General features: G+C 35.8%; 1 protein-coding gene across 1 annotated transcript in view; it reads right to left on the minus strand.

The window, feature by feature from the left end:
• The window catches only part of RBL2 (RB transcriptional corepressor like 2), a gene marked incomplete at its 5' end in the record, with an annotated part of 55,007 nt that overhangs the window by 21,923 nt on the left and 6,632 nt on the right, over window positions 1-26,452 (minus strand). Inside the window, 14 exons of the mRNA XM_079723146.1 lie at window positions 952-1,128; window positions 1,229-1,509; window positions 1,709-1,978; window positions 4,557-4,668; window positions 5,187-5,351; window positions 6,774-6,911; window positions 7,998-8,101; window positions 8,814-8,923; window positions 11,328-11,494; window positions 18,589-18,775; window positions 19,392-19,456; window positions 19,549-19,709; window positions 21,016-21,144; window positions 24,644-24,708. Coding sequence (XP_079579272.1) covers window positions 952-1,128; window positions 1,229-1,509; window positions 1,709-1,978; window positions 4,557-4,668; window positions 5,187-5,351; window positions 6,774-6,911; window positions 7,998-8,101; window positions 8,814-8,923; window positions 11,328-11,494; window positions 18,589-18,775; window positions 19,392-19,456; window positions 19,549-19,709; window positions 21,016-21,144; window positions 24,644-24,708 — 2,131 coding nt within the window. The remainder of the gene's footprint in view (window positions 1-951; window positions 1,129-1,228; window positions 1,510-1,708; window positions 1,979-4,556; window positions 4,669-5,186; window positions 5,352-6,773; window positions 6,912-7,997; window positions 8,102-8,813; window positions 8,924-11,327; window positions 11,495-18,588; window positions 18,776-19,391; window positions 19,457-19,548; window positions 19,710-21,015; window positions 21,145-24,643; window positions 24,709-26,452) is intronic.

Raw genomic sequence — 26,452 nt, forward strand, 5'->3', positions numbered from 1 at the left:
AAAGGAATATTATGAACAACTGTGTGCCAACAAATTAGAAAGCCCAGAGGAAACAGACAAATTCCTAGGAAGACATACACTACCAAAATTGATTCTAGAAGAAACAGACAATCTGAATAGACTCATAATAAGAAAAAGAATCATCCGTCAATAAACTACCCATAAAGAAAAGCATAGGTCCCAAACGTTCATTGATCAGAAAGTGAAATATGGTTAAGATAGCAATATTCCCCAAATTGATCTACAGACTCAACATAATATCTATCTGAACCCCACCTGACTTCTTTGTGACAAGAAGTCAGAACTGACAAATTCATAAAGAATTTCAAGGGATTTAGACTAGCCAAACCTTGAAAAAGAAGAAAAAAGTTACCAATTTTAAAACTTGAAACGTTTATTTTAAAATGGGTAATGTTATGTGAGTTTCGCCTCAATAAATTATTTTAAAAAACAAAGATAATAAAAAATGTTGGTGAGAATGTGGAGAAATAAGGACCTCATACACTATCAGTGGAAATGTAAAATGGTGCAATGACTTTGGAAGACAGTCTGGCAGGTCCTCAAATAAACATAGAGTTTACCCTATGACCCAGCAATCCACCCCAAGGTATATACAGAAGCAAAATGAAAAGATGTCCACGCAGAAACTTGTATACAAATGTTCATAGCAGCATTATTTGTAATAGCCCCAAAGTAGAAATCATCTAAATGTCCATTACTGATGACTGGTAAACAAAATATTATATATGCATACAATGGAATATCATATTCCAAAATTGACTGGTGATTGTCCCACATACCTATGAATGTACTAAAATCCACTGAGCTGTGCATTTTAAATGAGTGCATTATACGGTATGTGAATTTTATCTCAATAAAGCTGTTAAAAGTGTTCTGAGAGTAAGGAAGTAGCATCTTTACTTTTTCCTTTAAATTCCTAATGGTACTCACCTTTGCCATCACATAAATGGCACACATTAACAACTGGTCCAGATGTCTGTCCATCATAAGTTCAGGACACTGAATTATGGAGAATTCAAAGCAGGTCCAGATTTTTTTCCTCAGTTCATCTGAAATATCCAATTTAGCACAAAGGTCCCGAAGACGGACACCTGCTAAGTGATAAACCTAGTAGATAAACAAAAATATCTCAAACTTTGTTTATCTAACCCTTGTATTTCCCAAGCTCTAGAACTGGTAAGGGTACATTTTTCTTTAGAAAAATTACCTTTCTAAAGAAAAGCGATAAAGAGCTGGTCTTCCTGGGTCTAATATTGCTGCTCGTTAAAGGTAGGCCTTGTTTCTGCTGTTGTCCACCTGGGGAAATCTGTTGAATGGCCACCTGACCAGGGACTTGCAAGGTCGTTCCTGTCACCTGTTGAGAGCTTAAACTTCCAGCCAGGGCCTGAGCACTGAGGGGCTGGATGGAGCCAGTCACAGCTTGTGCCTGCCCCCCAACATTGACTTGGACGGGGAAGAATGTTATTCCTCCATTTTCATTGGCAATGCCTAAAATTTGTTTCAGAGAAAAAAAGCATGAAGAAAATGTTGATACTATAAGACTCTACAGGCAGAGGTTTTCAATTATTTCCCCTCCCAACCCCTTTCCCCCACTCTTCTCTCAAATCATCATTCCAGCCAAATCTCGAGTAACTTTCTAATAAGTGCCACAGAGAAGGAACACAATATTCAACTCTGCCTTCCTTACCTTGTACAGGAATAGTCACTGTTTGTCCATTGTTGGCTGTGACAGTGGCTGTTGCCATGGTGACCAAAGTCTGTCCAGGAACTGGTGTGACAGAAACAGCCTCCCCAGATACATTCTGCACAGGGACAGCATTGACTAGAGGCTGTGGGGGGATGCGGCCAGGTGTCCCTCCATCAGTGGGGCTATCATTCTCAACAAATAGCCGCCTTCTGGTAGAGCTGGCTGTTGGAGAGCTGTACCTATCGTATAATGTGGTTGGAGACGTTATGCCTAGGGTTAAAAAAAAAAATCATTTAACTCAAGGAGACAGATCTGACTTCCATCCTAGAAGTGATGTTCACAACTAATTAGTGTTTGAAATACTATATAATCAAAAAACAAAAGTTACAGGAGTCACATCATAGCTACATTCAATGAATGAAAATTCAACTGAATACTATTAAGAGCAAAATTTAAAGAAAGGATTTTTCTCTATGTGTCTCACAGTGTTCCCTTCTTCACTCCACCTTTTGCTAAATCAAACTAGACTTTGCCCTCCACTACCACAGGGTCCTGAGGACTGAGGGGTAATTTAAATAATTTTCTATTTTTCTACCATATTCAATTTCTACAGAACACTCATGTAAGATGTGATTTCACTGTAAAGATACTACTTGATAAGAAGACTTGATGGATTTGATATTACTATGTATCATCTGGGAGCATTTACCCCCTGTTTTATACATTTTCATCTTTGTCATTTTTTACCTGTAGAAAGTTACTAAAATTCAATTCGGTTCTTTAGCAAGAATGGACATACATGTTTTGGATTCAATTAAGCTTAGTTTTTTTTTTTAAACAACTTTACTGAGATACGATTCACACATATTTCACCCACTTAAACTGTATAATTCAGTGGTTCTGGGTATATTACTAGCTTTCTAAAATTGTGGTAAAATACGTATAGCATAGGACTTGGCATTTCACCCGCTGTTAAGTGTACAGCTCAGCGGCACTGCATTCACAGTGCTGTGCAAACACCAACACCATCTTTTCCAATTCCAAAGCTTTTTCAACATCCCACACAAAAACTCTGTTAACCATTATAGTCAAGTATTCACACCGCTGTCTGAATTTTTGAGAGGCATCCCTTTCCCTCTTCCATGTCCAGCTGTAAAAACTGCACATCACTGGGTTTTAAATACTAAAATCTATGTAGGGAGTTCATAAGAGGACTAACAGGAGTAGTTCTGACAGACTGTGGCTTAACATTATAATTTCCTGGTGATACAAAAGCAAATAAATGTACTAGATTTATATTTGGAACAAAGCTGCAGAGTTAGGAAGAATACATTAATTATGATCATTATCTCTGGATAAACAACAAGGTCCTATTGTATAGCACAGGGAACTATATTCAATATCCTTTGATAAACCATTATGAAAAAGAATATGTATAACTGAGTCACTTTGCTATACAGCAGAAATTAACACAACATTGTAAATCAACTATACTTCAATAAAATTTTTAAAAAAGTGTTTCAAGGACTTCCCTAGCGGTCCAGTGGTTAAGACTCCATGCTTCCAATGCAGGGGACACAGGTTTGATCCCTGGCTGGAGAACTAGGGTCCCACCTACCGCGTGGCACGGCCAAAAAAAAAAGTGTTTCAAATTATGATCATTATCTCGTAAAATATTAAAAGACCTCATGAAAATGGAGAAGTGATAAGTACAAAAAAATGAAGTTTAAAGTCAAGTCCTAATCCATTGATTAGGGAAGGAAAAACTCTATAGAAATAGGACTGAGGAAGACCAGCTATCAGATCTATGGGTCTGAGTGGATAATAAGCAGAAAAATAAACCGTTAAGCCATATGCCTCCTCTTTCAAAAATGAGTAAGTTTTCATATAGATCATCCATATTCACTGAGTATACACTGACACAGAGTGATTCCTCATTTTAAAACTGATCTTTCTTCTATAGCCAGTGCTTATCAATTACATTAAAAAGTTGATCTAGAAACAAGAATATCCTTCTAATGGAATCCAAGGATTTAGAACTCTCTGGATTTACAGAATTGCTTTTTTTAAAAAGTAGTTTTATCTGAAGTATGTAAACTTAAATGTTGCACCTGGCAAATGTTATAAAGAACTGCCTAAAATGTAACCAGATGAAAGGCAAAACTTCCCTTTTCTGTACCTCAGGGCCAGCAATGCTGTTGTATTAACCAGGGTAGCACTGCTCAACTGACAAGAGTCAAAGCTGAACATGCTTGGGAATTCCCTGGCAGTCCAATGGTTAGGACTTGCTTTCACTTCCAGGGCCCGGGTTCAATCCCTGGTCAGGGAACTATGATCCCATAAGCTGCAAGGCGCAGCCAAAAAAAAAAAAAAAAGCTGAACATGCTCAGGCCATTCAGTCCTCTTAACTCTGTGGCTCATGTGTACCTAATTAGATCATACACTCTACCTTTAAGAAGATTTTTCTGTTTCTTCCGATTTTAAAAGTAATACATATTCATCTTAAAAAATTTACAGAAATCACCTAGAATTCTATTACCCAACAATAATCATTAATAGTTTGGTTTTTCCATTTCAGCCCTTTTTCATGCTTATAGAAAAAAAAATACACTTAAAAAATAGGAATCACATTAATATACAGCATTCTATCAATTTTAAAAGACACTTGACTTTTCACGCATTTTCCTGTGTTCTTTAATATTTTTCAAAAGCATTAAAGTGATCCATGTATAATGTACAGAATATTTTCTTCTATATATACCCTACTAACTTCACTTGTAGTTTTAGATGGAATTTAAATCTCCAGATGCTAGGCCCCAAAATACTTCCCTTAATATTTTAAACTTACTTCTTCCAAGTCCTCCAGCATCAGCACGAACCTCACTCACCCTTCTGGGAGTCAAAGGGGAGCCAGCAATACAAACTTCATCTGCTCTTTCCAGGTTCTGAGGTGGCATGACCTATTAGGGAATGTTTACACAGAATGCCATTATTCAAAAAAGTATTTTAATTAGAAATATAATAATAATCTAAGGCAAAAGAAAACTATCTTGGCTCATCAGTTATTCTACCTAAATAAAATCCCCTGTCTTTTCCACTTTCATACTGAAGTTAAAAAAAATTCTGGCAGGCTTAAAAAATTCAAATCTAATAATTGGATACTAAATATAAATTAACCTTCATTACTGATTTGGAGAATTGGACAACCATTTTAAGGCATAGAAACCTGATTAGAAAATCAAGAAAGAACACTGAACTCTTACTCTGTCACTGAAACCTTGGGGCAGTCACAAATTATTTCTGACTCTTGGTTCCTCTTAGATATAGGGGTGATTGTACCAAATTAAACCCAGCTATTACCCTCCCATACTCATGAGGAAGATGCTAAGTTTAACTGTGGTCGGTGAAAGAGAATTATGAATAGACTATATATTGATATACTTTTATCATAGAAAGATGTTAACATCTTTTCACAAACCTCTTCGCATGTAGGAACTCTGTTTTCATTGTCTCTAATTCTGTCCCAGAGTGGAGACTCTGGTTTCCATGCCAAATGATCCAAGATCTGTTCTTCAATCTGATTAAGGTGTTTTACCACCTCTCTACAAAGGCCATCTTCTGCTCTAATGAATACTTCTATCACCTGAAAATTTTTAAAATGCCTGGGTTTGTTTAGTAATAATTTTTTAACAAAAAAAATTGTTCAAGTGCAAAAGCAAAACTGGTAAACTTAAATAAGCTTTTTTACATATTTATAGAAACAAAAAAGTCAAGTTGTCAAAAATTACAAGTTTAAAGAATAGTACTATTTTGAAACAGCTGCTCTTCCTTTCACTGTCTTCATAAATAATTATTTAAACTGCATATATGGATTATATAAAATCTTTTGTATAGTGATACATTTCAAAAATCTTTAAAAAACATGCCTTGTCTATTGACATTAAAAAACATTACTCAAAATTTCATATTTATTTATTATTTTATTTTTGGCTGCATTGGGTCTTTGTTGCTGCACACGGGCTTTCTCTAGTTGCGGTGAGCAGGGGTTACTCTTCACTGTGGCACACGGGATTCTCATCGCGGTGGCGTCTCTTGTTGTGGAGCACGGGCTCTAGGTGCATGGTCTTCAGTAGTTGTGGCACGCGGGCTCAGTAGTTGTGGCTCACGGACTTAGGTGCTCTGTGGCAGGTGGGATCTTCCCAGACCAGGGCTCAAACCCGTGTCCCCTGCATTCACAGGCAGATTCTTAACCACTGCGCCACCAGGGAAGTCCCAAAATTTCACATTTAAAAACTCTGAACATTCAGTCTATGCCACTATAAAAATTAGTTTTGACTACTGTAGGAGAATTAAATCCATACACTAAATGAATATTAAGAGGGAAACCAAATCAATGCTGTAACTCTGTGCCTCTATATAACATGTGAAAAGGAGTTGTTTTTTTTGAAAGACACTTTCATTTAATTTTCATAAAATAAAAAAGAAGGTTGTGGGGATTTCCCTGGTGGTCCAGTGGTTAAGAATCTGCCTTCCAATGCAGGGGATGCAGGTTCAATCCCTGGTCGGGGAACTAAGATCCCACGTGCCGCAGGGCAACTAAGCCTGTGCACCACAACTACTGAGCCTGCGTGCCTAAATGAAAGATCTCACATGCCGCAACAAAGATCCCGCGTGTTGCAACTAAGACCTGACGCAGCCAAATAAATAAGTCAATATTTTTTTTTAAAAAAAGAAGGTTGCTATCACGATTAGCTAGTGATATGTTTGCTACTTTTCTAAAACCTTCTTAGCTCATAAAATGAAAGTATTCTAAAAGACTTTATCAGACAAAAGGAGGAATTATATGAAACTTTTACACAAAATAGGTCTATATAATACACTGAAAGAATATATATAGTTCTTAAGACTCCTATTTCTTCTCTGCTCCCCATTTAGAGTGGAAATTATTAAAGATGTAATTAAAATAGAAGAAATGTACTCATATATTAAAATGAGTTAGATGGCTAACCACAGGAAGTGGATCTCATCTACAATTTCCTCATCAGTTTCAGATTTTTAAAAATACCTTGTAAAAATGATAAAGTGGCACATCAAATATTTCAGTAATACATGGAAAATTCCCAGGAGGCTTATAAGAAAAAGTGACGACCTCAAGGCAGCAGGCCAAGAGCGATCTGTGGAATGCATCTTGTTCCAGAATGCCCTATTAAAAAAACAAAACTTTAACACTTAGAAACCTTTGTATACCCTTCTGTATGTTTTCAAAATTAAAAAATTATCCTAAAACAGCCTTTTAAATTCCTACAACCATATATAGCCATACAATATTTTTATTGAAGTACAGTTGATTTACAATATTATATTAGTTACAGGTATACAGCCCAGTGATTCAGTATTTCTGCAGATTATACTCTAAATAAAGTCATTACAAGAAAATGGCTATAATTGTGCTATACAATATATCCTTGTTGCCTACCTATTTTTATACATAGTAGTTAGTATCTGTTAATCCCATATGCCTAATTTGCCCCTTCCCCCTTCCCTCTCCCCTTTGATAACCCAAGTTTGTTTTCTATATATGAGTCTGTTTCTGTTTCACATATTTTTTAGATTCCGTATGTAAGTGATATCATACTGTATTTTTCTTTCTCTGTCTGATTTATTTCACTAAGCATAATATTCTCTAGGTCCATCCATGTTGCTGCAAATGGCAGAATTTCACTCTATTTTATGGCTCAGTAACATTCCATTGTATACACAGCCAGATTTTTATATAGAATAAGAGAAATGTAAATAGTTACAAGGAGTTATTAGAACAATTATTTGTCAATTTTTACAATTTTCTCTAAAATGTTAAAAATTAATTTTAAAAAATTATTTTTATTGATGTCATTAAAAGTAATATCACTTGTACAATCTAGAAAAATTATCTTAGCCAAAGATCAATGGTTGAATATTTATGTTAAATTCCTATATAGTCAATACTCAATTTATTCTATACATGGCTTGAATTAAAACTCTATGTTATTTAAAAACCTCAATTAAGGTTAAGTCTGAATGTTTTAATCCTTGACTACAGAGTCTTACTACCCACAGAAACTGCTGCAATGAGAAACACTAAGTGGAGGACTGGACGTAAGAGGACTCAGAACACAAGTTTCCTTAGATGCCCATCTTATTCCCTCAAAGCCATATATTATTTTTTCAATAATGGCTTTTTTTTTGGTGGGTGGGGCTGAAAGGAAACTACATTTTATTGTGGTGCTCAGTACATTGGCTATTTACTCACAGATAAATCCATGTCTCCCAGTCTTTTTTGTTCCTGCTCAATAACAGATTCTAATACTTTATAGTAAAGCATCTCTGCAAAACGAAAATGTTTGCTGGCAATTTCTGCATAAATAATAAAAAACACAAAAATCAAATGCAAAGAACATAAATATTGTGGAAAATTAGGGTCCATCCCATCCCCTACAGCAGAATAAAATTTAAAAACCAACCCAACACTTCATATACATGCACTTCCTACAGTTGCTATTTCAATCATCTCTAAGATTCCTTAATTTCTTCTTCCTGGTAACACTGAAATTTTTCTAAAATTGTGAAATGAAATTTGCACATAAAAACTGCAATAGCATTCCATCAAGATTCACACTTTTTTTTGTTGTTGTATTTTGAATAGAGCAGCTCTATGCTAAGAGGTATGTAATTGTTTTATTATTCCACTCCTACTTGGTATTCATACTTCATGACATCAAACAACTTCAATGGGTCTGGGCATGTAACAACTATTATATTCTGTCCTTGTTCTTAACATTCTGAAGAATCACTATAGTTCTATACTGAAAATCCAGTCTACAAATGAAAACCAAAGATTTTTTTAAAGTGCCAGAAGTCCAACATAATAAAGATTATCAGTCTAAAATTTCTCTCTATTGAGAATGGCCCAGAAATCAGTTGGTTGACAGAAAAGTCGGACATCCATATTCCGGCCCTCAGTCTAAAGTCAAATTTTTTCTTCATATTTCGGACTCAGTTTCCAAGAAAGGAATGCATGTAGTTAAGTTTCAAAGATGAGAACAATATAGATAATATTAAGCCTTACCTTTAGCACAATTACTGATATCCTCATCTGGCTGGGAATGCTGAGAATATATTTCATACATTTCTTTCAATCTGTTGGCTATAGCCTGGGTTGGATCTCTGGAACACGTCCTAAAAAAATAAGAAGAAATTATCTGATTTAAAGGTTTTGTCAAGTCACAAAGTGATAAGCTATTTACAACTCTGTAATTTCAGAGTAATTTTAACCTGTAAATATAAAATACTTCAAACAGAAACTACACACTTCCCTATTAATCCAGGAGATCCCATAATTCCTTATCAAAGGTGTTAGTATTACCATTTGAATGAAAAAATATTTCTTTCCTGGCGCTGTACCTTTTACTGCAGTTAAGTTTAGCAACTTTGACCTGTGCCTATTTGATGTACATGACCCACCTAGTCTACACATCTGCAATCACTGATGACAAACAAAATTGCCCTCAACTGTTTCCCTAGAGGGCAGTACAGGTCTTATTAAGAACTCCTAGAAGAAAACAGAACGAAGGGGTATATGATCTATACTACAACAAACTTATATAAATCATTACTGACATTCTACATTTTTTCCTCCAAAATGAAGTTTATTTCATTGATTTTTTTCTTTTTTCTTTTTTACTAGAAAGGCAATATATGTTCAATGCAGAAGCATAATACAGATGATCACCAATGTGGGCTTTTTTTTTTTTTTTTTTTTTTTTTGCGGTACGCGGGCCTCTCACTGTTGTGGCCTCTCCCGTTGCGGAGCACAGGCTCCGGACACGCAGGCTCAGCGGCCATGGCTCACGGGCCCAGCCGCTCTGCGGCATGTGGGATCTTCCCAGACCGGGGCACGAACCCATGTCCCCTGCATGGGCAGGTGGACTCTCAACCACTGCGCCACCAGGGAAGCCCCCATGTGGGCTTTTGTAACAACTATGTCTTTATCTTGATCATAAACATAAATATTCTCTATAAAAATGCAGCAAGTTTAGAAAATTATAAAGGAAATATAATCAATTATAATCCCGGTAGAGATGGCTACTGAATATCATATGCAAGCAGAATTTTATTTATGAACATACACAGAGGTTACAAAAACAGGACCCTTTGGTTTTACCTAGTATCTACTGGCAATATTTAACTCCACTAATGGTTATTTAAGATTAAAGAAGCTGCTACTCCTAGTTAGAGACTGTAAAGAGATCTGGAAGACATAACAGTTAAGACAGGCTTCTAAAATGTATTTATAAAATGCTTCTGAATTCTAGGTAAACAAGGTCCATCTGAGAAATATGACTTAGGAAGAGGCCATACAGACAAACCCTGCTGGGTGTCAATCACAATCAAGTTTATGAATAAGTAGACTTCATGAAAATGTACAGGAAAATTAGTCAGCCTTGGTATTTAATGAGTCTAGCTATGAGTGGGAAATTACTGTATGTTTATACAGGGCTTTCTTACACCATATCACCAGAAATCAAATTGGCTCCTATAGAGTCTACATCATTAAATCATAAATTTTTAGGAACAGGAGCAGTCTTGGAGGTAATTTTGTCAAATAAATTTGCCAAAAATTATGCACAGGTAATGAAATTCAGTCTATTGTGTTTTTCACTAATGCTCCCTGATATTCCTACTAGTATCACATAGATCAAAGGAACTAAAGGTAGTTGACTTCCTTTTCAGGCTAAGGGTGTTTTATAAAACTTAGAAAGTTACAGTGGTTTTACATTGGTTATGAATCTAACTGGCTATCTTTTCAAATCTGACCAACCCTTCAGAAATTTGCTCAGGTCCAATCCTCTTCCTGAAGCCCTTTGACAAACACCCATCTTTACAGATCCCCCGCTTCCCTGAAATCTTAAGAGAGAACAACTGGTAATAGATAGTTTGGTGCTTTATTCTACAGTGTCTAGTGTTATTAGTTACTACCTCCTGAACTATGTTAAAAAAAAATCGAGAACTATGGGCTGAAATGTTCGTGTTGCCCCCCTCCTTACCCCCTGCCCCAAATTTATATGTTGAAATCTAATCCCCATTGTGATGGTGTATGGAGGTGGGGCATTTGGGAGGGATCAGGTCATGAGGGTGGAGTCCTCCTGAATGGAATTAGAGCCCTTATAAAGGAGACCCTAGAGAGCTCCTTTGCCTCCTTCTGCTACATGAGGACACAGCAAAAGACAGCTATCTATGAACCAGGAAGCAGTCCTCACCAGACACTGAATCTGTTAGCACCTTGATCTTGGACTTCCAGCCTCTAGAACTGTGAGAAATTTATTTCTGTTGTTTATAAGCAGTCTACCATATTCTGTTATAGCAGCCCAAGAAGACTAAGATACTGAGAAAACAAAGGGTCATTTTCTATTCATATGTTTTATATTGCTATGTCCTCTAAGGACTAACAACAGAACTGAGCATGCAACTGATATAAAATTATCAGTGGGTGAATTAAAGCACAAAGGGTGAAAAATTAAAATAGAAAATTAGAAAATAGTCAACAACCAAATCTTAGAAGACAAGAAGGGCTCAAACTAACCTTAGAATCTGTTCCAGTTTCTCACTTGGTGCATTCCTGAGGCCTGTGAGCATGGTGTGAAGACGACTCAAGCTATGTGTAGCTGTAGAAACTGGAGTCACACAAGGGCTGTTACCCCTAATATACCTCACACCAGTAAGTGGGGTAGAGATCCTAAGTGCTTTAGACTAAAGAGGAGGAAAAAGAACATTATTTTAGGTCAAAAAGACCTAAATTATTTTCAATTACTTCATGAATGGGAATTTCAAGCTAATCAGAACTTTGTATTATTAATAAACATTAGTGATTTCTGTCACTATTCTTGGAATTTAAACGTTACACCACCAAGAGCCACCACTATCCATGTGAAGTTGTGTGAAAGGACAATCTGCACTTTAGCCAACTAAGAAGTTTGTCTCTTAAAAGTTAAATGTTTATGGGAATTCACTGGCAGTCCAGTGGTGAGGACTCCACACTTTCACTTCTGAGGGCCCAGGTTCAATCCCTGGTCAGGGGACTAAGATCCCACCAACCACAACAGCCAAAAAAAAAGTAAAAATAAAAAAAAAAGGTTAAATGTTTAAGATAAGGCATAGTTCCCTATTATTCCTCCTTCAAAACTTAAGCTTGAAGGCAAACATAAGCATGAACATATTAAGGCTATCTCTGACAAACAGAATTTCACCATTCCCATCTACTGCTATTGTTGTAATTACTCAAAGATTGACAAAGGAAAGCTGAGAATAAATCTGGCCCAAATGATATCCATGATTTAACAAAAGCTCATCTAAATAATCAAATTTGGACAGCCCTGGTGGCGCAGTGGTTAAGAATCCGCCTGCCAATGCAGGGGACATGGGTTCTGCCCTGGTCCGGGAAGATCCCACATTCCACGGAGCAACTAAGCCCGTGCGCCACAACTACTGAGCCTGCGCTCTAGAGCCTGTGAGCCACAACTACTGAGCCCACGTGCCACAACTATTGAAGCCCATGTGCCTAGAGCCCATGCTCCACAACAAGAGAAGCCACCACAATGAGAAGCCCACACAATGCAACAAACAGTAGCCCCAGCTCGCCGCAACTAGAGAAAGCCGACGCGCAGCAACGAAGACCCAACGCAGCCAAAAGTAAATAAATAAAATAAATAAATTTATAAAAAAATAAAAAATAATCAAATTTGCTTCACAAAGAGGATAAAACAAACATTCTTAGATGCAGTATACAACCAGATGCAGAATAGCCTTGTTCAGTCTTCTTGCCCTTCTTTACCTTTAGTTACTAGAACGTATCACAGTTTTTCCCCCCAAAGCAGACAGACCTTCCGAGAAATAAGTTTAAGTGAAATTTTTGAACACAAATATGAAAAAGATATAACAACATCAAGAGTTTAAGCATGAATACATAGGCTATAAATTTAAGAAAACCGAAATCGTATGAAGTATCTTTTCCAACCACAACGCTATGAGACTAGATATCAATTACAGGAAAATATCTGTAAAAAATACAAACACATGGAGGCTAAACAATACACTACTTAATAACGAAGTGATCACTGAAGAAATCAAAGAGGAAATCAAAAAATACCTAGAAACAAGTGACAATGAAAACACGACGACCCAAAACCTATGGGATGCAGCAAAAGCAGTTCTAAGAGGGAAGTTTATAGCAATACAATCCTACATTAAGAAACAAGAACGATCTCAAATAAACAACCTAACCTTATACCTAAAGCAATTAGAGAAAGAAGAATTAAAAAAACTCCAAAGTTAGCAGAAGGAAAGAAATCATAAAGATCAGAAATAAATGAAAAAGAAATGAAGGAAACGGTAGCAAAGATCAATAAAACTAACAGCTGGTAATTAGAGAAGATAAACAAAATTGATAAACCATTAGCCAGACTCATCAAGAAAAAAAGGGAGAAGACTCAAATCAATAGAATTAGAAATGAAAATGGAGAAGCAACAACTGACACTGCAGAAATACAAAGAATCATGAGAGATTACTACAAGCAACGATATGCCAAAAAAATGGACAACCTGGAAGAAATGGACAAATTCTTAGAAATGCATGACCTTCTGAGACTGAACCAGGAAGAAATAGAAAATATGAACAGACCAATCACAAGCACTGAAATTGAAACTGTGATTAAAACTCTTCCAACAAACAAAAGCCCAGGACCAGATGGCTTCACAGGCGAATTCTATCAAACATTTAGAGAATAGCAACACCTATCCTTCTCAAACTCTTCCAAAATATAGCAGAGGGAGGAACACTCCCAAACTCATTCTACGAGGCCACCATCACCCTGATACCAAAACCAGACAAAGATGTCACAAAGAAAGAAAACTACAGGCCAATATCACTGATGAACATAGATGCAAAAATCCTCAACAAAATACTAGCAAACAGAATCCAACAGCACATTAACGGATCATACACCATGATCAAGTGGGGTTTATCCCAGGAATGCAAGGAGTCTTCAATATATGCAAATCAATCAATGTGATACACCATATTAACAAACTGAAGGAGAAAAACCATATAAACATCTCAATAAATGCAGAGAAAGCTTTCAACAAAATTCAACACCCATTTATGATAAAAAGCCTCCAGAAAGCAGGCATAGAGGGAACTTTCCTCAACATAATAAAGGCCATACATGACAAATCCACAGCCAATATCGTCCTCAATGGTGAAAAACTGAAACCATTTCCACTAAGATCAGGAACAAGACAAGGTTGCACACACTCACCACTATTATTCAACATAGGTTTGGAAGTTTTAGCTACAGCAATCAGAGAAGAAAAAGAAATAAAAGGAATCCAAATTGGAAAAGAAGAAGTAAAACTGTCACTGTTTTCAGATGACATGATACTATACATAGAGAATCCTAAAGATGCTAGCACAAAACTAGTAGAGCTAATCAATGAATTTGGTAAAGTAGCAGGATGCAAAATTAATGCACAGAAATCTCTTGCAACCCCATACACTAATGATGAAAAATCTGAAAGTGAAATTAAGAAAACACTTGCATTTACCATTGCAACAGAAAGAATAAAGTATCTAGGAATAAACCTACCTAAGGAGAAAAAAGACCTGTAGGCAGAAAATTATAAGACACTGATGAAAGAAATTAAAGATGATACAAATAGATGGAGCGATATACCATGTTCTTGGATTGGAAGAATCAACATTGTGAAAATGACTATACTACCCAAAGCAATCTACAGATTCAATGCAATCCCTATCAAACTACCAATGGTATTTTTCACAGAACTAGAAAAAAACATTTCACAATTTGTATGGAAACACAAAAGACCCCGAATAACCAAAGCAATCTTAAGAAAGAAAAACAGAGCTGGAGGAATCAGGCTCCCTGACTTCAGACTATACTACGAAGCTACAGTAATCAAGACAGTATGGTACTGGCACAAAAACAGAAATATAGATCAATGGAACAGGATAGAAAGCCCAGAGATAAACCCACGCACATATGGTCACCTTACCTTTGATAAAGGAGGCAAGAATATACAATGGAGAAAAGACAGTCTCTTCTATAAATGGTGCTGGGAAAACTGGACAGCTACATGTAAAAGAATGAAATTAGAACACTCCCTAACACCATACACAAAAATAAGCTCAAAATGGATTAAAGACCTAAATGTAAGGCCAGAAACTATCAAACTCTTAGAGGAAAACATAGGCAGAACACTCTATGACATAAATCACAGCAAGATCCTTTTTGACCCACATCCTAGAGAAATGGAAATAAAAACAAAAATAAACACATGGGACCTAATAAAACTTAAAAGCCTTTGCACAGGAAAGGAAACCATAAACAAGACCAAAAGACAACCCTCATAATGGGAGAAAATATTTGCAAATGAAGCAACTGACAAAGGACTAATCTCCAAAATTTACAAGCAGCTCATGAAACTCAATATCAAAAAAACAAACAACCCAATCCAAAAATAGGCAGAAGACCTAAATAGACATTTCTCCAAAGAAGATATACAGATTGCCAACAAACACATGAAAGAATGCTCAACATCATTAATCATTAGAGAAATGCAAATCAAAACTACAATGAGATATCATCTCACACCAGTCAGAATGGCCATCATCAAAAAATCTACAAACAATAAATGCTGGAGAGGGTGTGGAGAAAAGGGAACACACTTGCACTGCTGGTGGGAATGTGAATTGGTACAGCCACTATGGAGAACAGTATGGAGGTTCCTTAAAAAACTACAAATAGAACTACCATATGACCCAGCAATCCCACTACTGGGCATATACCCTAAGAAAACCATAATTCAAAAAGAGTAATGTACCAAAATGTTCATTGCAGCTCTATTTACAATAGCCAGGCCATGGAAGCAACCTAAGTATCCATCGACAGATAAATGGATAAAGAAGATGTGGCACATATATACAATGGAATATTACTCAGCCATAAAAAGAAATGAAATTGAGTTATTTGTAGTGAGGTGGATGGACCTAGAGTCTGTCATACAGAGTGAAGTAAGTCAAAAAGAGAAAAATACCGTATGCTAACACATATATATGGAATCTGAAAAAAAAAAAAAAAAAGAAAATGGTCATGAAGAACCTAGGGGCAAGACAGGAATAAAGACACAGACCTACTAGAGAATGGACTTGATGATACGGGGAGGGGGAAGCGTAAGCTGGGACAAAGTGAGAGAGTGGCATGGACATATATTTACTACCAAATGTAAAACAGATAGCTAGTGGGAAGCAGCCTCATTGCACAGGGAGATCAGCTCAGTGCTTTGTGACCACCTAGAGGGGTGGGATAGGGAGGGTCAGAGGGAGGGAGATGCAAAAGGGAAGAGATATGGGGATATATGCATACGTATAACTGATTCACTTTGTTATACAGCAGAAACTAATACACCATTGTAAAGCAATTATACTCCAATAAAGATGTTAAAAAAATACATAGGCTAATAAAATATCTTTTCTAATTTTTCCAACAAACTCTGAAAGGTTAAGATAGCTAAAGAGTTTTTTACTATTCAAGATAGACTATATTTCCCTATGTATTAAATGTGCTTATTCTAGAGATAGTTGTAAAAACACCCAGCAAAATTTTTACGTGGCAACAGAACTATTCAAGTTTCATGAGATACAGAAAAACACAGAAATTTGCCATACAGAAATAAATCTATATGCTTTCTCTGTGAACTAAACAAGAGTAGAGCCAAGACTTTCACTTTGTTTCAAAGAAATTAATTCTGTAATTTTTTTTAGTCAATAAGATGATCTAGGTAGATTAACTACATTCAGAAGATTTCTCCCTATATTAACAGCTTTTCTTACAGCCACCTTCTTCCCTGTATATGAACCAGTGCCTTGCTGGGAGGAGAAGCAACAGTAGCCAGCAGCATCTCACCACATGGCCCACAAGTAGCAGCGCTTCCACAAAGGAAACGACATACGACGACCACAAACAACTTCCTGCCTGTAGTCCTCAAGGTCAGCATGGGGCTTCTTGGTAGCCCTGTTTAAGTTCTTAGTTTAAAGCTTCCTGTGCATTCTGATCAAGAAGAGTCTCTCTTTAACTCCTTAGACCTCTTTTATTGTCTATCAACTCATACTACTAGGTAACCTCTCTTAATTCCAGGTCTTTAAAAGCCATCTGTATCCTAATGACACTATATATATCCTAAGGGTATATATATATATATATATATATATATATGTATGTATGTATGTATACATACATACATACATACATACACAGCCCTTACTTTTGCTATGAGCTCTAGTCTTGTATCTCTAAATGGCCTACTTAACTCCTCTCCTAGAATATTTAAAAGACATCTCACCCTTAACATGCTCATAACTCTAACTCTTGATTTTTGCCCCCCTAGACTTGTTCTTTCCCCTCAATAAATGTCAGTAGTAAATATTTATGGAATGCCTACAAGCACTGAATATAACACTGGTCACAGACCTCATAAAGCTTATATTCTAATGCAGGGAGACAGATAATAAACAATCCATCTATCCTTCCTTCCTTTCTTCCTCTCTCCCTCTCTTCCTCCCTCTCTTTCTCTCCTTCTCTCTCTTTCTTTCTATGTATCTATTATCTTGAGACAAACAATTCTTTCTTTCTACCTACCTACCTACCAACCATCAGACACTGATAAATACTAACAGGAACACTAATGGCAGAGTAAGGGGGAAAGTAAGTCCTGAGGTAGGGGAGGATGCTAGTGGTTATTATTTTTTGTAGTAGTCAGGTTATCAGAGATCTGAAGGAAGCGAAGAAGTAAACCACATGAGTATCTTGAAGAAACATGCTCTAGGCTGAGGAAACAGCAAGAGCAAAGACTTTGAGTTGGGAGTACGCTTGGCATATCTGAAGACTGAAAAAGGAGGTTAATGTGGCATGAGTGGAAAGGGTGAGGAGGAAAGTGGTGGGAGATGAATTCAGAGAGGTAGCAGGGCTAGATCACTGAAGACTTTTTAGGCATTTGTAAGCTTTTATACCATTCATCCAACTGGAGTCATCACTGTTCTCTTTTTTTTCACACCCTAGATCCAAGCCATCAGTAAATTCCAAGATATTCATAGCTGTTTTGTTCACTGACATAGCCCCAGTGTCCAGGACACAATCTGGCATACAGCATACCTTGAGAATATTTGTTGAATGAGAAAGCAAACCAGTCTTAAGTCTGGTCTTACAGGTGAGTTACCCCTTGGAATTAGCTACACTGCCTCTGGAAGCACCTGTCAGAAGTTGCTTATTTACTGTTGTATGAACACCACACAACAGAAGGGAAACTCCTAGTCACCATCATCCTAAGTGTCTGCATGAAATAACACATGATCCTGAAACTCAGTTTAACAGAACTTCCTTAAAGACTACAGATTCTCAGTTTCTCTAGTCTCTTAGATGAAGGTACCAATTTGGGTCAATCAACATTTTCTAAACACTTACTATGTTCAATATGGGCTGTATATTACTGGCCCATCTTCTCAAAACCAACAATCATCAGCATGATACATTCATTTACATTTATATTAAATTCTTTTTCTCAGATCTAACCAAAAATTTTGAAAGTCAAGGTTGACAAAATTTAAAACAGTAAACATAGAGATATCTTTTTCAATTAAGGTAAGTAGGATGTGGATTTTCTTTTTCACACTGGAAGCAAGTAAAACACACCTACACACACAATTACCAAAATAAAATAGAACCTCTGGCATGTCTGCTCCTGTATTTCCACGCTTCTGGCATGGCTCAACTCACCTTGTCAAAGTGCTGCTGCAAGATGTTTTTCATCTGCACCCTTTCAGCAGTCTCTGTTCCTGAACCAGTATTCAAACACCTTGAGAGGGTCCCAATTTCCTCTTCAGCATCCTCTCCAAGAAAAATCCGCTCATCTAAATTCCCAACAGATAAAACATACTCCTCATAGGCCTTATTGATGGATTTACTATAGGGAAAAAAAATAGGCAAAATGTATACTCACAGAACTGCCATTTCAGTTGTTTTAGGCTACTTGTTTCATTTTTTTCATTTACTAAAAATTCTAATAATTTTGTGAAAGTTAAGTTTTAGTGGGATTACTGTTAATTATAAAAACTGAGGAGTATAAAATGCAAGCTTGCTCCATTATGCTCATGCATTGTACAGTAAGTATATTTTGGTGACAGTATTTCAGGATGGGTATCCTGTACCAAGCTGCCTGGTAGGTACAGCTTCTGGTGAGAAGCCTAATTATCTTTCTTAGCTGCTCCAGGCACATTTGAAGACCTCAGTACTTCCACATCATCATTCTTCACCTGTGTAGTTCCAAAAGAATTTCTTTATTTCAAAAATCATGATCCAAAAGTTTAACTATTAAAGCTTTAAAGAACAGCCATACAATTTTCAATAAATCTAAAACATGTGCTTCGAGTAATAGTTGATAGAATTTTTTATTGCATCCCTATATTCTGCCACAAGACATTCTAAATTTCCAGGATACAAACAATAAAAACATGAAACTCTGAGGTTTCCTAGGTACATAATTTAAAACATTAAAGTACGTTTATAACAGAAGTACTCACAAACTCTCTCCAAAATTCCCAGGTTCTAAAAAACCAGTAAGATTTTCTTCTTTTCCCTTAAGGAGCTATGATGAAAGAAAAGATCCTTAAGTCATCGTATTAAATCAAGTCTTTGCCCAGAAGATATTTTCAAATTACTTCTTTACTACTTACAAACCTTTTTTTCATAAAGTTTCCTAATATAGGGTTTCCAGAAATGTTCCTTTATTCCCTTTGCTTCCAAAACTAGGCCATCATGTAAGGAACAGAGTTTCTCAATGACACAGGGTGGGTCGGAGGAAGGTTTAGAATCCTTAGCGTGAAAATCTTCAGATAGGCCTGTGATGGGTAAAACCATAGAGATAGCAGGTAGCATTCCATAAACCAAACTGTAATAAACTAAAATATAAATAATAGAGAGTCTAATCAGCACTTGAGTTAGCATATGAGTGTACAGGAAATAGTGTAAGGGCCTAATTTGACTCTATTTAAATATACTTCAAAAATAGCAAATAGAGGTAAAGCGTATCACTGCTCAAAAGATATCAGTTATTCAGTTATCTACCTGGAGATGGTTAAAAAAGAAAAACTAAAAAAATAATTTAGTATATTGCTATAAGATCTAAAAACCAGAAAAATAAAATTTTGCCAATAAGCGTTACATTCAAATAAAAAATAGCACTTTGAAAAAAATTACTGTTCAAAGTACATACTCTTTATATACTTTAATTATATTATATGTATTTATCATATTAATTTACAGCCCTTCTTGTTCTAGACTCAATGCAAGAGAAATAAAGAAGAGGAAAAAAAATGAAGGGAAGCAGCTACATAGAAACATAAAAGGGAGTCAGGAAGGAAATAAAGACAGAATACAGAGAACGTTAAACTTACCAAATCAGAAGCAACTGAAGGAATTAACTCCACTAACTTTAAAAATCTACCTTGAGATTCAGACAAGCTGAAATTCTAATTGTAACCACTCCACAACTGACAATCACTCAGAATCCTACCAAGGTATGATTCAAATAGCAGCAGCATTATATACTAGCTCAATAAAGACTTTTTAATATTTGCTTTATACATCATAAGTTGGTCTCTTACTGTATATCGTTCATAGAAATTATATACCTTAAAGCCTACTAAATGGATTGCCAAAATAACTATCATTTCCAAACACCTTTTAGTTTAGAGTTGAAAATTCATTTTACTTATTTTAGAACCATAGCTACTCCTCTTCTGTAGAAAAGATCTGAAATGGAGATTCTTTCAATAAATCTGCTTTGACCTCCTCCTGTGTGTCAGGCATGAAACTTGCCAATGTAGAAAATCACCGTCAGCTCTAATGTCATCTTTGCTACTCCAGGTTTTTAAATTCCTTCTTGTTGAGTATATATTTCAGAAACTTCTAAAGTTGTCATCTAAGACTTTAAACTTTGTGATATTTGCAATTTCTTTTTCCATAAATATTTTTACAGAGAGCTCAACGCCTAGTTATAAGTACTCTGGATAACTACGGTGATGAAGCTTTGAAAAGCATTTATGTTCTCTGATGCTAGGAAAGCTGTGGTATGTGTACAACTCCCAACAGTAAACATAATGTAGAAATGTGAGTTGTCTGATAGTCTTTGATTTACAAACTTACCTTTAAAATTAGGGTTCACAAGTTCTTTACGATTGGAACATTGAAGGGCATTTCCATAAACTAAGTCCAAAGCACACAGCAGAAGATGATAAGAATTAACCAAATCGTCACTAATCATGGGGAAATTACCTGCAGGATTATAAACAATTATAGAGTTAAATTTGCATCAACTTCACAATATTTTTAAAATAATTTCTTCCTTTAATTAAAATGACATTATACAACAGTGTACAAAGCTGACTCAAGAGCTACAGAAAGTGTTTTGGAAAATTTACAGTTTGAAATATTAAACTCTTAGAAATTTATTAAACAGTAAGAGTAAGACTAAGAAGCCCGCTGGCCGCAACTAAGACCTGGTGCAACCAAATAAATAAGTTAAAAAAATAAATATTTTTTAAAAAAGAGTTTAAGAAAAACCAAAACTTTACTAAAAATGCCATTCATTAATATTCATTAAATAAGCATTTATTAAATGCCTAGTAGCTGATCAAAATTTTATCATCATTGGTTTTTCTTTTGAAAATTCTGAACACAAACAACTTCATAAATTATCTCAAGCTGTAAGAAATTGTTTGGTATGAAAATATTTTTCTGTCAAGAAAACTGGTAGAAATACTTAGATGGGAAAAGCTGAAAAAATGATTAATATAATTATTTTTTCATGTATGTGTTTTAAAAAGACCAGAAACTATAATCAGACTCCTAACAGTAATATTTTAAATACTTTTCAATGTAGTAATACAAGCTCATATAAATTAACGCAACAGGACCACAATAAAAGATATTTCAGTTCTAGAGCTAGTATCCCAGGAATAATTGTTGATGCTTGGTAAGAAAAAAATAAACCAAAACCTAAACCTAAAGAAACATGTCATTTCTGTAGTTCTGGTTTAACTCTAACATTGAAAACAGTTTTTAAAGACAGTTAAAACAGTTTTATTATTCTTAGAAATTAAGAAATATTTCTAGATTTTTTGTATCTTTAAGCATTAAACACTGCATATATATGCTTCATATTGATTTTACACTCTTATAACATCAGATGAATTCAACTTAAATAGCTAACATACATCTGAAGAATTATTTCTAAACCTTGACATTTTCACACTAAATGCCTACCCAAATGCATACACACACACACTCACACTACTTTGTTTCAGGCTGTTTTCTCTCCTTTCCTCTAAAGAAAGTTACCACTTACCTCAGCATAGCAGGATAAGCAATTCTTTTTTTTTTTAATAGATGGAAATATTTCAACAAATCAATTTAAATGGATTAAAGAGAAAAAATAGTTGTCTGCTGCCAAAAAGACAAATGATAATTAATAGGCTAAACTTTGCATTGATATAACCAAACTAACTTGCGTGGTTTCACAAAAAAGATGCTTAATATTAAAATATATTCAATTCCTCAAATGTAAAACAGGAAGTGGTACCTACCAGTTTCAAGCTACAAAGCCCTACACACTGACAAGCCTAAACTTGTCGCTGGTGTGTACCTGCCATGGAAGGAAATAACTGGCAGCACAGTGACTTCTAACAAAAATCTGAAATGCCCCTAAAGATCAGAATCTAAACTCCAGGACTCTCCCATCATGACATACTCTACATTTTAAATCCTGACTTTAGAAATAAATCTCACTTCCTGAGATATTTTATCCTTCAATCAACAAAGATAATCTGACTGAAGACTTGGGATAACATGTAAAACAGGAAGTGGCACCTAACAGTCCTCAGTCCACAAAGCCCTTCAGGACAACAAGCCCAAACTTGTCACTGGTGTGTACTTGCCATTGGAAGTCAACAAAGATAACAGGCAAAAGTTAGCTTGTTTATCAGGAATGAGATAATCTGGGATGCCCACTGTTGCAGACAAAGTCATGAAAAAGGTGTCTATAAGAGTACACCTTCCCCCAAGTAACTAAATCAAGAACTGAATAAAACCAACTAAACTACTCTATTGGAAAAGATCCTAGTGAATCATAAATGATCATAGTGCTGGATCGTGGGTAGACAAAGGCTCTTTAGACCAAATAATTATATATGGAATTAATAATAGTAAGGTAAAACTCAAACACTGAGTTAATTGTAGAGACAAAAAATATGTCACCCCAGTTGATCAAGTGAGACCAAGACCTAAATAAAGACAATACACTTATTTTCCAATAATTTATATAGTACCAAATACTTACCTCCAAGTATACATATGCCATAAAAGACATAAAACAGATAAAAATCCTAGAAGTCAGATATACCTGCCCATAATCTACTGTCAAGACTAATATCATAATATAACACCAGCCACAGTAAGCCAAGTGGTAGCAAATGTTCCAACCACCATGAAAACAGTTTATATGCTCTTAAGTCTTTCTAAATTTCATGCCACTGATCACACCACCTTCATCTCCGCTAAAGAAACATCCAGTGTGATGGAAAGCAAAAATAACCAAGAGCTTATTTTTGACAAAAAAAGATTTTTCTTTTCAATCAAGCATGCAACTCAGGGAAGGAAGAATAAGTTCTAACCTAACTAGCTAGAAAGGACCAGCTACAATCAGGCAAATCGCAGTGACACCAAGGGAGTGACACATCCCTGCTAGAAGGCCTACACATGCGGCATGAAACCAAGAGCTAGGAGATGTGGATTCAAATCCTAGCTCTGTTTCTAGCAGCTAGTTTCTGGGCCTCAGTTACTGACTCTTTAAATAAGTTGGGCAAATTGATCTAATAATGAGAATCTCTTATATTTATGAAACACCTGCCAGCTCTAATAATTTTTTGCTTTTAACTTTGCATTTTATTGGGATATCTTAATGGCAAAGGCATTCTACATAATCTATAGAAAAATCTGTGTAACTGTACTTTCTGCTCTTCTGTATATTAGTGAGAATCATTTCTACATAGAAATACAGAGAGGTAAGAACCTGCTGTATAGCACAGGGAACTCCACTTCGCTGTACAGTAGAAACTAACACAACATTGTAAAACAACTATACCTCAATTAAAAAAAAAAGACACTATGCCTAGGAATAAGCTGCATAAATTTACACATGTTTTATATTTCATTTCAATAAACTTAGTGATAGTCAATTCATTCCTGATTTTAAAAAAAATACAGAGGACAATAATAATAATAAAAATGTATTTCACTGAATGCAGACCTTGGACAGGTTAAGTGAGAAGAGGAGGTAGAGAAAATAAGTTGTATCTAAAGGTATTTGATCAAGCATATTTATCTGAGCAAGATGTAAAAAGTAATCTGAACTACTCTGAGAACGATCAGTCCCACTCAATTAAATAAGAGATGTCTCATGAAAAATACAGCCCAAGATATAAGCACAGACACACTAATGTGTTTCAGTCCATAATTCAGAGATAATGTGCTTTGGAAAAAATGTTGTGTAAGAACAAAACGAAGGATTTTCCATTTAATGAAGGAAGTTTGGGATACTGTAAAGAAATTCAAAAGACTCTTATGAAAAGGCAATACTTAAAAAAGAACCTGGGACTAAAATCCTTGAGAAATTTTTCAGTGAGAATCTTTTCCTGATACACATTATAGGTTGACAACAGTAGTACCTGAACTTTTAAATAAACTAATATTTAAATAAATATCACTCTTTCCTTACCTTTTGCATATATAAAAAGCACCCAACAAAAATGGAAAACTTCAGACACGGTACAGGGTTGTCGCCTTTGGGGGAGAAAAAAGTCATGAGATAACAGAAGAATCAGAAAAAGACATGACAAATGACTGTAAACTAGGTGAGAAACAAAACCCACAGTTAGTGGGAGTGACAGCAGATTCATTTCACATGGAAAATGTGCAAGAAGTTCTGCTCCAACCAAATACTGGTAAGGGAATAGCTGGGAGCGAGGGAAAGCACTCATCATAGAAGAAAATTCTGAAGAACTGTAAAAGCTTTTGCAGGTCAATATAAGTAAGGTAGAAAATAAAACGAGTAACAATAGTTCTTCTGATGACATCAGCAAGGCTAATGCTGCTTTAAGACCCATGTATGCAGGCAGATATTCCTCCAACTTTTTTCCCCTCCATCATAGTTGATGAAATGTAAACCCTCCCTCCCTAAAGACATTCCAGATTATATATCGAGTCACAAAAGGATTTTTTTTTTTTTTTTGGCTGTGCTTCACAGCATGCGGGATCTTACCCCGACCGGACCGAACCTGTGCCCCCTGCAGTGGGAGCTCAGAGTCTTAACCACTGGACCGCCAGGGGAGTCCCACAAAAGGACTTTTTAATGTAAATTCGGGGCTCCCCATAATTCCTTATACTTCTATCATTAGGAGTACCTGTTGCAGGGAGGAGGAAGGGGGAAAATAAAAAAGTACCTGTTATATTTGCTAAGTTGTTTGCTACAGGGAGTTTCAGACCTGTTTTAAACTTGCCTTTTCTACCAAATCCTCTGCCAATGTTTAGATAAGACATCTGTTGGTTCCGTATCCCAATAGCCTTATTCTACCAAGGTGCTTTGAAGAGAAGAATCTGAAGACTGGGGTTTAGTTCCCGCACTGTCATTAGCTAAGTACACTTGCTCTCCAGGTGCCTTAGTCTCTCCATCTGCTAAAAGATCGTTCTACTTGGGTATAATACTGTATTTAATTCACCAGTCGATGGCAAGGATTAAACGTCATTGCCCTGCTTTAAAAAGTTGCCTCCCCAACATAGGCACGTGATAAACTATCTAGTTTTGATACCTAGCAAGATAAAAGTCAAACATTTTAGAAGCCATTCTAACTTACAGTTATAAGATAAATAAGTCCTAGCGATGTAATGTACAATATAAATATAATTAACACTGCTGTATGTTATATATGAAAGCTAAGAGAATAAATCTTAAGAGTTCCGATCACAAAGAAAAATTATTTTTCTATTTAATTTTGTATTTCTAAGTGAGATGATGGCTGTTCACTAAACTTACTGTGGTCATCATTTCATGATGTATGTAAGTCAGATCATTATGCTGTACACCTTAAACTTATATAGTGCTGCATGTCAATTATACCGCAATAATACTGGAAGAAAAAAACAACAACACTCAAGCCACTCTAAAAATTGGCTTCTAGAACTCTAGAACAAACTTAACCTACTTAGCCAAATTTCCTCCTACTTTGCTGCTTTGGTGTCTTCATTCTTCATCCTCTGCATAGAAGGCTACCTGTATCTCCAAATTCACCTATCAAAATCCTACCCATCCTTCCAGACCTATTTCTGCTTACTCCATGGAACCTTACCTAACTGGCTTATACAGAGTGGCTTATTTTTGCCTCAAAAGTCCTACATTTCTATTATCTTTTGCACTTATACATGCCTTTCCCTGACTATACTTACTGTAAGCTCTCAAAGGACAGTGACTCTGGGTTTTGGTTTTGTTTTGTTTTTTTAACATTTGTATCCTACATACAGTAAGTTCTCA

This window comes from Hyperoodon ampullatus (genome assembly GCF_949752795.1).
Source record: "Hyperoodon ampullatus genome assembly, chromosome: 18".
Classification (NCBI taxonomy): Eukaryota; Metazoa; Chordata; class Mammalia; order Artiodactyla; family Ziphiidae; genus Hyperoodon; species Hyperoodon ampullatus.